General features: G+C 42.2%; 1 protein-coding gene across 1 annotated transcript; it reads right to left on the bottom strand.

Annotated features, from left to right (window-relative positions):
• Window positions 1–3,398: 3,398 nt before the first annotated feature.
• hoxc1a (homeobox C1a) lies at window positions 3,399–12,371 on the bottom strand. Its single transcript, XM_067593611.1, has 2 exons — window positions 11,840–12,371; window positions 3,399–8,388 (listed from the first exon to the last, which is right to left on the bottom strand). The coding sequence occupies exons 1-2, from the start codon at window positions 12,369–12,371 to the stop codon at window positions 7,982–7,984; spliced, it is 939 nt and encodes a 312-aa protein (XP_067449712.1). The 3' UTR covers window positions 3,399–7,981.
• Window positions 12,372–12,627: the final 256 nt, after the last annotated feature.

The following is a 12,627-nucleotide window of genomic DNA, read 5'->3' as shown; positions in this document are numbered from 1 at the left end:
TAAGTCTGATCCCATTCCAGCCAGCGCACTGACTACAGCTGCCCCTGGCGCCATGCTGGAATTGGATGGTCTGATGACTAGTGTGAATGGTCGATAACTGTCCGTGCAATGTGCACAATACAATGAAACTTACATCCCCAGATATAATTCTGTGGTAGCAGTGTATGGCCTGTTTTGCAAATGTGTCAATAGATTAAGAAAAGATGCTAACAAGATACAAAAGCAGTTCATCTGGGAGTCACTTTATCATAATGCTCTAATGCCCTTCAAATAGGGAGGATGAGCTTTTGTGCACCAGGCATCGACACCAATGGGTTAACTAATGATGGCATTAGTGTGTGTGTGGGGGAGTGAGAATGAGCGCCTATGTGCGCATGTGCCTTTGTGCGTTAGTGTCTGTGTGCTGTCATTTGTGTGTATATGTGCGTATGTGCCTTTCACAGGTGATCAGTCAAGGCTATCCACTCAGCCCTTCTCTTGCAGCCCCCTCATTACAGCCCACTATCTCCTCTAAACACCTGCAGCCCCACAGCCCACCTTCAGCTCCCAGGCCCACACGCTGCCTCTTTTTGTCCCAGTGTAGAAAGAGCCTGCCCATCACATCAATCTACTGCACTGTTTATATTTATGTACAGGAGAGAGGCTAAAAAAGGCCCCTCTTACTGTGGGCTTTATTGACTAAGCATTAAGCGGACATTATCAGGCGATAGCCTAGTTATTTATGAGGCGGTGATAAAGGCTGCAGGACTGAGTTATGTGAGAACCAGGAGCAGGATGAAAGCTGCTCATACAGCAGCACTGATACCCGACACTTGCCTCTCTCTGTCTGGGTAGAGAGGCACAGCAAATGCGCCAAACGGAGCTGAAACACTCAAGGATTTATGGGTGGTAAATTTATGCTCTCCATAGGTCAAACGAGTGGCTGTTTATCTGGGTTTCATTGTCACTGTCCTCGTGGCACTGCGCCGCAGGTACTGAAATTTTCATATTTGCCTTGGGCTTGTAGCCAAAGACGTAGGGGGAGGGGGGATCTCTAGGTGAGGTATTCCGTTGACCTTCTGAACTTAGTTTTGAATTTTCAGAGCAACACAGCGCCCCTGCTTTTGAGATGTTGACATAAATAATGCATGACGGAACATACCCCTCCTTAACTGTGCATGCTGTATACTTTTGGGTTTTAGCGGTATGCAGTGAACTTACACATTAGGTCTGTGGCTGTCTTTGACTTTATGTGGGAGGGTTGTATGACTCAGTGGCTTCATGGCTACATACCATAATAACATATGTACTTTGTTGTTGTTTTAAGACACGGATATGAACTATAGAGATGAAGCACTGCTCTCTCTCTCTTATGTCACTTGTATTTCTCCTATATGTACACACCAGGCTATTCGTTGGTGCACACACAGCTAAGGCACACATCTTCTCGCTCACACCTTCATAGCTAACATGGATCTCAAACACACACTGTCACCCAAATTTTTAACATACATACATCCTCACCTCCGTATACTGTACATAGCAACATCTTACCCAGCCAAAGCCATCTTTCTCTGCAATAAACCAGGTCAACAAACAAAAAGCAATTATGTTGGGCAGCTGCCGCCTGGGAGTGGGTAATTACAGTGCGGTGTGGACAGCTTCATTCTAAACAGGTACTAAAAGCATCATTAATCATCCTCCCTCTGACGCCTCGCCATGGTCATGTGACACAGGCTGCTGATGAGCTGGGGAGGGGGGATCCGCCTTAGGGGGGAAGGAGCAAGACCTGATTGGCTCCTTCCAGAAGTCCTTTTAGAGGTCAGCCAGTCAGCAGAGATGACCTGCCAATGACCTTGTATTACTTGACCCCTGAGGGCCTGAGGGTCACTCTCTCATATCAGTTGGAGAGCAGGCAGTGGAGAGGCAGGAGGGAAGACGAATGACACGTAGAGAGGGAAGAGGAGGAGAAGAATGGTGCGAGGGTAGAGGGAAGGCACACAGAAGGTTTGTGCAGGGAAGCTCTGGGAGGTGTGAAGATGAAAAATAAAACAGTAGGCGTGAGGTTTGATTGAGCACCTGGTCTTCCCTTTTTGCATAAAATGGTTGATGAAAAAATGTGTTTTTATAGCAGCAAGGCCAATCCTGATGGCTGCTTCACTTCACCCCCCCAACACCTCCCCTTTCCTCTCACTCTCTCTCCCTTTCCCTCTCTTCATCTCTCTCTCTCTCTCTGTCCATTGTCAAGCTGTCCTCAGGTTGGCTGAAAGGTTGATTACATCATCTGAATCTAATTAGTGAGAAGCAAAAACATCTGTATGTTTGTATTTCTAATGCTGATTAGTCATTAGTGTAAACAACGAAATGGCCAGAGATTGCAAAATGTGAACACACCCTTCCAAATCAATTTAATAATACACATTTTCACTGAATTATTTTCCCATGGCGCCACTGCACTGCACTGTGTTGTTTGGGCTGTGAAGACGGCATGAGAATCAATCCTTTCCCCCCTTGAAATACAGCCAAGATGGCGCCTGACAGAGACTTGATTGAGAAAAGTTCATGAACTGTTCCCTCACTGAGCACAGACTGACACGGATGGCTGATTGACGGATGAAACACGCAAGACACATCTGAAAGACAGAGAGCCAACGTCCTCAAACGGGTGCCCATCCCTTTCTCCTCTGTTCCCCCTCCACCTCACCCCGGCAGCCCCACCCCTTCAACCCAGCTCCCCTTCTCCTCTCTCTCCATATGTCTACGAATCTGTCACTATGGCAACCTAACCCCAGGGGCAGGGGAGGAGGGGGTTGCCTTCGTTCAGACAAATAAGCATCGCAGGGCTCATTTATGATGGTTTGTTTAGGGATTATAATACACTGATGAGAGGTCAAAATGTGTGTACTTGCACACATGTTTGGACATCAGAGTGTGTGAGCATGTTTGAGCTTGTTTACATGAGACATCTTGCAGCATCTTGACAAGCATATGTGGTAAAGCTGCACTGTGAACATTTTGGGAGGGAAAAGAAAGACAAAAAACATGTATTTCTTTAAGTCTTTAAAAAAAATGACATACTTAATTCCATAAGATATAAGTAAAATCTTGTCAGTCATCTTTTTTTGAGTAATATTGCTATTTTTCTTTAGGATACATATTGAAGTATGCACATAGGCAGCATACCACCACAGGAATAGTCCCATTAAATCAGTGGATTATATCAATGGCATCATTAGCATAGCTGGTTCTATGTTATAGCTGATGTCTCAGATGCAGTATCAGCAAACTCTGTAAAGGCTCATTGCATTGTTTTCCCTTTTTTTCCCCCTCACTTTATGCTTGTCTGCAACTTTTGAAAGGGCAACTAGAGAGCAGACAGAGATGCACGGGAGAGGTCAGAGAGACTCCACACAATCAGATATGTAGCAGGGACACCTTGGTTGATTTTATTGATGTTGCATGATGCCACAGGGAGATACTGTATGTACTGTACATGATGCTGTCCCACACTGCTCACGCACACAGCACCAGATGTCTCAGGAAACAGGGGGAATACTCTCAGTGCAACAGACTCGCAACCTTGACATACTTTCACCTCTGCGTGCACCCCTTCTCCCTCTTTTTTCCCCCTTCCTCCCATCCTCATGATACCTTACATTGACTCAAAGGCCTCCCCTCCCCCCTCCTTCAAGAGCAAATTTCCCTTTGCAGCCAGAAGTGCTGAGTGCTGCTGTTTGCTTTGTACACAGAAATTCGCTGAGGCTGTAAACTGTCCTCAAACATCTGCTCCCTGGAGTGGAGCAGGAGAGGAGAGGCAAGGACTGGATTGGTGTGCATGTTGTGTTCAGCGTAGCTCTGTCAGAATTTGTTATGTATGGATTTGTATGTGTGTGTGTGTGTGTGTGGGTGTGTGTGTGTGTGAGTGGACGATTATTCAAATAGGTGCTTTGTATCTATTTGAGCGCTTTATTAGTAGCACCTAGGAAACAAAACACATATTTGTGTAATTGTACACAGGGCATCCAAACATGCGTAGGCACACACAAACAGGTGCACTTCATGGCAACTTTCTTGATGTCCAAATTGTTTGGTAGTCAAATATGTGAATGAGACCGATCAAAGAGACTAATAGCGCGTGAAAGTCTTTGCAAATAAAGAAAAACAGTAAAATCAGACGAGCAGAAAAACTAAAAGGGAGGCGAGCATTCAAATGTTCTGCAATTATAACAACTGAGCTATCTATAAGTGCTTCACATAAAGTTAGAAAGAGCTTAACTTGATCAATTGATTTCAGTCCCCTGAGCACCAGCGAGGATATTACATGCATATTATGCATTAAGTTAATTTTAGGTCAACTTAGCATTAATTGCTATAAGCTCAAAAGGAACCCACTTATATGTGTTAATTTAAAATGCAATGTAAGATATTCTGTAAGCCGCATATGTTGTCTCATTGTTCATGCCAGGCAGGGCTCCTCAGGAGAATTGTAACAGCTGCCCAAATCAGCTAACTTGCAATAGAAGACAACGCAGAAGAAAACAGAGACTGTCAATAGCCTCATTCATCATCAACTAATACATCACTGGATTTATTTTGATATCTCAATTGGAGTGTTATATCACAATAAATGCAGCAAGTAACTTCACTTTTACAAATGTTTGAGCTATTGTGCTTCATGATGAATATGTTTCTTACTGATTTAAATGAATGTGTTAAATAAAGTAGTTTTTTTTTTTGGTATGAATTACATTGTGAGAAATTATTGCTATAAAGGCGGGGGAAAATAAAAATAAAGATGAACTTGTTCGATGTCAAGACTGTTACTACCTGTGGCAGCGATGCATTTTAAACTGAGTTATTTTGGTTTTATTTTCCCTCCATTTACCATGTGTTTGCTTGTGTACAAGCGCAGCACAGCTGTCAGTCTCGTGAACCAACCGTACATCTTCAGGAAGGAATTACAGAAGAGCACAAATTCATCAGAGGAGAGTCACACTCAAACGCTTTCGTACTAAATGTCAGGTCTGAACAAACAATGAGGTCCGCCTTTCATCAATTGAGAAGCAAATGCTGAAGCTGCCACAGAATGAAATTAAAGTGATAGTTCACCCAAAATAAATCAACTCTTCTTTTTATCTTCAACTCATCCTTATAATTCACATTAAGTTTTTCACTCCACATGTTTTCTAAACCTTGCTTGTGTTTTAAATTGTTGTGTATTGCTAAGTGAATCTGTTATTCAGTAGAAACTGTGATGAAGTAAGTTTGGATTTAAAAAAAAAAGTCAGAGTGCACACCTGCTGCAAGTATCTACTGCACATTACAATGTGCAACTTGAAGGGATGTGGCAAGGGAACATATTTGCACATGATGATAAAGGAGTGTCTAATAAGTTCAACCTAACACACTTCTCAGTAGGAACAGTGGACATGGGAGACCATTACATTCACAGGCTTTATCATCACATTGTTTCATCATCATTGTCCTCATCGTCATCCTCATAACCTTCACAGTAAACAGTTATTTGCATAAACAAAAAAGATGGACACATTTGATGGTTTTCTTAAACGTTCCACTTTGTGCTATTTTGTTCAGGGAAAGGCAGCCGTACGTTGTTTAAGTACAAATAAATTGGGTTCAACACATTTTTAACCTTGTGTGCATGTAAATTTACACTTATCAATTAGAAATAAAGCTTTTAAATCTCTGTGCTGCCAAAAGCTACTCTGCAGACCTTTAAGTCTGAACTTTTATTCCTTTCTGGCTTTCAGTTAATATTAATGATATGAATATTATAAGGAGGGGATTAATGTCTGGATTCTTTGGAAATTATTCAAGCAGATATGCATGAAATATATAAGCAGCGGGCATGAAATGAATAGCTGTTCTAAATTTTGTTTATACTGTCTCTGACATGGAATCATATTAAGTTCTCCAGTAACTTTAATTTGTCAACTTTGCTATTAAAAGTAGGTCTGTAGTTTATATCCAAAAACCTATTGGGCGAAAAGACTCTTTCATCCAGTTTATAAAGTGAGCCTGTAACATATTTTTCGGCTTATTAAAATAAGAGATAGGGCAAAAATGAGGTTAGCTCTAGGTGTAGAAAAAAAATGCATTATCTGGCCTGGTATGGAATTATAATATGAACAATTATCATATGGCCTGGTCGCTCTTCTATTCAGCTGGATGAAATATTATTGTGTGGACATAGAGACTCACCAACAGAACAAAAGCTTGTGCTTGATGCTTGTTGTATTAAAAAAAGGAGGAAAACGAAAAGAGAGAAAGAAAGAAAGAAAGAAAGAAAGAAAGAAAGAAAGAAAGAAAGAAAAAGCTCAGACTTGGAGGTCACCCAAATTAATGGCGCATCTTTCTCTGACTGAGCTGCTGACCGGGTCATCGTTGTCCCGAGGCAAGACAAAGGTCAAGAGGTGAGGGGTGAACTCTGGTTTAACCGCATATATTATCTTGGCCTTACAGCCTTCATGTCCACTCTTGCGCCCTGCAGAGGCGCAATTGTCTAATTATTATGATTATGATTATTTGTATTTTGTTTACACGTCCAGCTCAAATGAGGACACCTGTTAAAGGTTTAAACATAGCTAATTAATTCATTTTAATTCTAGCCTTTCGTTTGCTGCCTCAGAAAAAATTACTTTGTTATCATTAATATCCGTTTTGGATCCAGTAAACCTCATATCCAGTGCAAACACCGCTAATCGGAAGCTAAACAAAAATATTTCCATACACAGACTGAATGAGGCTGATGGCCCATATCTTGATATTAAAATAGGCATTAACATGATAACAACGCGTCGCACTCACCGCGAACATAACGGTGTTTAAGGGCCGAGTTTACAATCATTTACTTTGTACGAGATGAGATGTGAATCTTGGAAGGAATATTTAGTTGCTCGAGCTGCTGGGACCACAAAATTTATTGGTTGATTCGCAAAACAGCACAGACAGCGTTTTATTGTCTGCTCTCCCGCATGAGTGTTCAAGCTAAATTATCATTTTCTGATGCATGTATAGAGGTAATAAAAGACGCAACAACTCCCGATCGTGATGTTTCTACATTCCATTAACATGCAGTTACAGATGCATGCAAAATGCTCCCAGATTTGTGCCTCAAATAGATGGATCACCACGGATCAATACTCTTAATACGAGCGGTCAATAAATCTATCAGTCAATTATGCCATTTTAATCTTTCCGTGAAAGGAGGATAATGAAAAGCCTTAAAACCGAACAAAACATACAGCATCTAAAACGATGAGAGGGAATCTATTAATTTATCCACATAATTATCTTCCTAGATATAATACTAAAGATGTGCTCTGTCTACAGCAGGTGCATCTGACTTTTTTCTTAATGTCACGTTAAATGTTTAACATTATGTTAATGTTGAACGTGAGCAGCTTTTTAAAGAGGACACTCGGAGAAAGAAATCTCCATAATGCTGGAACTTAAAATTGATTGAAAAAGCAGCGTTTGTAAAAACTTACAAAAATGTATTTTCTCTCTTTCTGTGTCAATAAAATTAATATTGTCAAATGTAGAGCTTAAATAAATAAAAATAAGTCATTCGTGTTACTTTAAACAAAACTAGGAAGCACATGTCCTGCTGAATAAATATATTCAAGTAAAGCCAGCTCCTGAATAAATTGTACAAAATAAATAAACACATAGCCCGCCACAGCTTCTATGGACAATTAATATAATTTTGTATCTTCGTTTACACTGTGTAGATAGGAGCGCGATGCAATGACTTGAATTTTAATATTCAAATCAGAGCGCCAGTCTGAAGCCGGGGAGGATGACAAATTGTTTTGACCCGTTCTTGCATGAAGAAACTTGCCATTGCGCCTCTTGCGAAAAGCATCCATCGTGGTAAGCAAATAAAGGTGAAGCCTGATTGAAAGCGATGCAAACGGGAATCAAAACATCTGCAGGCTGGTGCCCTTCGCTGCCTGATGCATGATGCGGCTCCTGCGGCTCAGAAGTTCAGAGGCAGGTGTTTGTTTTTTTTTGGCGAGGACAGTCCAGGAGAGGGGCAGGTGTCCAAAGCGTCGGCGTGGGAGTGCGCAGCCGCGGGCCCCGGGTCTGAGAGCAGCCCGTCTCTCTGTAATTTCTTCTGCTTCATGCGTCTGTTCTGAAACCAAACTTTCACCTGCGTCTCGCTGAGCTGCAGGGCGCTGGCGACCTCCACCCGCCTGGCCCGCGTCAGGTACTTGTTGAAGTGGAACTCCTTCTCCAGCTCGGTCAGCTGTTTGGTGCTGAAGCTGGTCCTCGGGGCCCCGTTCAACGTGGGATGGACGTCCGCGCAGATGCTGCCGCTTCCAGCCTCCACAGCACCGAGGCCCGAGCCAACGATACTGAACCCACAGGTCATGTGCATCCTGGCTAGGAACAGAGGACATGAAAACAGTCGTCAGCAAGATCAATGAGGTTAATCACAAAAGAAGCACAAAACCCTTCTGAATAAAATTATCCACGCCCATATCCAGGAAATAGGATGAAAAATTATCCCAGAGCACATTTCTGATATAATAAACTTTGATCAACGTCAGTCATACGTAGTTAAATCTTCTAATTTGTACAAATTACATAGTCAACTATTTATTATATGATGGCCTGTTAAGTTGTGTGTTAATGAGGAATATAAATGAATACACATTTACAGGTTTGTTTGATACTGAAGAAATGAGTTGAATTTCTTCAACCTCTAAACCTGTAAATCCAAACCTTCAATAAAATTATTTCCAAAAAAACTGATTTATAAAATTTGGCCCCGAGCCAGTTTCTTGATTTAAAGTCTTCACCCTGGGAACCATTTTTCTGTCTATGTAACAAAGATGTATTTCAAACAGCTATCAAATTTAGCAATAGCCTATAGGCACATTGCAAAAATCTTGTGGTGCTGTAAAACATCTCTGCAACACAAGACAAAATCCCAAGCCCACATCACAGTCTGGGAAATTAACAGAGATGTGAGTTGACATACATCTCAGACTCTGGAAGATTTTCACATTAATGGCACGGCTGGACTGGATTGCTATATATGTTGCAGAGGTGTTGGTGTGTCCTGGACAAGTTCACTGAATCGTAGAAAAAAAGAACGTGCTGCTGTGTGTTGCAGATATGTAGAAAAAGTAGGACTGTTTGGCGATTCAAAACAACTTTGTAGCGTTTACAGTCCATTAACTGTATTCATCAGAATCATTAATAATTTCCCTTTAGGCCTTTCTGTGTCAATGACAGTTTAACAGTTTACAGATCCTTTCAAACACTGCGTTAATGACAAATGTCTCCATTTTTTTCCTCTGAGGTTTCTGGGTTACACATTAAAGTATCATCTGTGCTACTTATGTGCAATGAATGACAGGAACTGCAACTATATCTTGATTTTTTTCATTGCTGACACTGTGGCAGTCGTCAGTGTGTATCTTTGCCTCTGAGAAAATGTGCTGCTGCTGCTGCTGCTGTGTAATGGAGTCTGTGTGCCAGGTGTAGTGCAATGTCTCACACCACAACTCACGGAGAGGAAGGTTAACAGGCCTCTAGCCACTAGGAAAAGCACGGCAGATGGAAAGGTCAGTTATAGGATAAATGTCGACATCTGTGTTTTAAGAAAATGAATGTCAAGGTAACCGAGCCCGAGAATTAGAGGGAAGTGCATATGAAGAACCAATACAGAGGAACTGTACGTAATTAAGAACTCCAGCTTTCAGGAGTGCAAATCACATGCACATTCTGATTAATGGCTCCAAAGATAATAGAATTGATGCCCACCAGAAGGCATAAAAGAATCAAACTAAATATTTGAGAAATGACTTGCATGCTTAAAAATAGCCAGCTATAGCAAAGGGAATGGAAGGGCCTTCCAAGCCAAGGAGAGGGAAGAAGAAAAGGGATAGATCGATACACATTGCCTCAGTCATCTGGGCATCCAGCCCACAGTAATTCAGGTGCTGTCAAAGCATAATTGAAGAATGACGCACTGGGAGTATATACACTAAGCCAGGAGATCAGGTTACAGCAGGTCTGTGGAGGCCTTTCAACATGGAAGAATACGCGGGACTTTGTTCCGTGCCAAAACCAATACAAGCTCCAGAGGAAAGCGTACTTTCACTAATGACTCTTTTACAAGTTACACAGTAGCACTAATGAGTTACTCCTACATATGATCCCCTTCAGAGAGATACAGAAAGAGGTTACAAAGATACTAACAGTGCTGAGGAGATGTCTCTGTGTCTGCGTGGGTGGGTGCAAGCAAATGGCTTTCTGAAGTGCACAGATTTGGATCTGATGAGTGGCTAATGTGTTTTATGAATATTATGACAAATCAAAAGGTGTTCGTGTCACCTTTTGCTTCTCTCATCAGAGGAATGTTCATCCAGGTGTGTGAAGACTCATCATTAACCACTAAATTGATTTTTTTTTTTGTCAGTTTGTGCTTGTTGCATCATGTAAAATTTAAATATTTGTGACTCCAAGTCAGATTAAATGTGTCCCCTCTCTTACACTGGCATCATCGGAAATTATGTTTCACAAGCTGTTTGAATGTGCACCAATTTTACCCACCAATCTGGATTTTGAACATGCAAGTAGGCAATTAAAAGCTATAAATTGCAGTTTTGTTGCATCCAACAACACTGTAGTCAAATCAAATGTGTCTGTGACACCTTTTGTGCAGACTGGCTGCATCATTTTACCTACTAATCTGAATTTTGTGAAGGTTTGTGTTTACTGCACCCCTCACAGAAAAACTCAGGCCTTTTATCACAAACCCTCAGTGATTACGACCAACCTGCAGCTTTGGTCACTGAACATTTGGGTCAGCAGCACGCTTACAGCAGACAGAGATTGTGCTGTGAAAAAAAAAAGAGACTGGACCACCATTGTTGTAAATCTTCCTCCATGTAAAATTTATGAAACCCAGCCCAAGTACAGTGGTCAGTCAGTCAACTGACATTATTGATCAAATGAGGGATCTATACGAGATACTATAACTCACATAAATTTGAGGATTGATAGGCATTTTTCACATTAGTAGGCTATTGGTATTTTTTTAAAGCCTGGGATGTGTATTCTTCTGTGGGCTCTCTGCCCAGGACTCATCAGTCAGAGAAATGATGATCTGTGACAGCAATTATGTTAAAAAGGTGGACACATGTAAAGGTGCTGCAAACTGAAATCAATACACAAGGGCTTTCATTACAAACAGACAACTAATCAATACTCAGGGAGCTCTCAGGCTTACAGGAGTAAGTTTTACTCAACTTCCTGTGAGTCTCGACAGGCAGTGGTCTGATGCATTATTCAAAGGCTACTGGTTAGTAAGGGCAAGGGTAAATAATTGATCATTTTCTGGGTTGAATATACACTGAGGCTAAGCAGGCCTTATACTGTACTCCACCTTCCCTCTGTGTACAATCTGAATCCTGCTTTTAACAGTAGGTGGAGCAAAAACGTGAAATAACAGTCTGACATTAACATGGAACCGTTAAGGAAATGGTAACCGAGTCCTCATGTGCATATTCAAATGTGGCGTCGTGGAAACAGCTATATCTGCCTCTCAGACGTTTTCATCTGCACTAAAAAAAAAAAAAAGAGGGAGAATAATTTTACATTTTTGTTTGTTGGTGACGGAGGAAACTGTGCACGGTGACGCACAAAACACGTCAGCTTTTTTCCTCTCTTTTTTTTCCAGCTTGTGGAGAAAACTTCGACCAAACTTTTTCCAACAATGAATGAAAGTTATCTAAAGACCACATTTAATCACGAACACATCTATTCTGTACATACTCTCCTCTTAAAATGACTTTATCGCTCATCTCGAGCTCAAACTTACCCGCCCGATGCTGACTCCTCTTCACTTTCATCCACTCAAAAGTTTTACTCCTTTCATCCATTTCTGCTACGTTACAGTCCGAGTTGTGAATCTCGGCGCCACCGTGAGAATAGAGTTGAATTTGCTCTGCAAGTGACCCAAAACCGGAGTGTCTTGCCTCGATGTTATTTGACGCGCAGTATCCGCGTCCTGGAGAGCCCTGCCCCTGCTCCTTACACCGCCAGGGGACACGGGACGAGTGGGGGCAGGCCGGTGTGGAGAAGCCCTCCAGAGTCTCACACGGTGGAGGAGGAGGAGGAGGGCTGTCCGAAGAGGTGCACAGAGTCAAACAGTTGGAGAGAGTTAAATAACGGGGATGCGGAGAATTAAATCCTGAGGCAACTTCCACCTCCAGTTCTCCCTCCTCACGACTGCCGAGTTCAGGATGAGTCCTGCCGCCCAGGTCCAGGTTTATGACCTCTTTTGCTCGGCAGCAGCCCGTGAACAGAGGGCTACTCTCCCCTTCGGCCGTTAACTCTTGATGGGAAGTCATTATCACCTCTTCCCTGCATAATCATTGGACGGGGTCTCACTTCATGCCCGGCCTCTCATGCATCCAGTAACGCATGGTCAGGCGGCTGGACGACCGTGGGGACATTCCTCAGAGGAGAAACAGCAGTCCCTGATTGATGGAGATGACGTGCCCTCCTGGTCTCGGCCAATAGCTGGACATCTCTGTCATCAGGGAGGACAACACTGATTAAGCCGAGCGAGCAAGTTGTGAAACTCACTTCAGGTCAACAATTTAA

This window comes from Thunnus thynnus, chromosome 6 (assembly GCF_963924715.1).
Source record: "Thunnus thynnus chromosome 6, fThuThy2.1, whole genome shotgun sequence".
NCBI classification, from domain to species: Eukaryota; Metazoa; Chordata; class Actinopteri; order Scombriformes; family Scombridae; genus Thunnus; species Thunnus thynnus.
The sequence above is the reverse complement of the archived record's forward strand: the minus strand, read 5'-3'. Positions and strand labels throughout refer to the sequence as shown.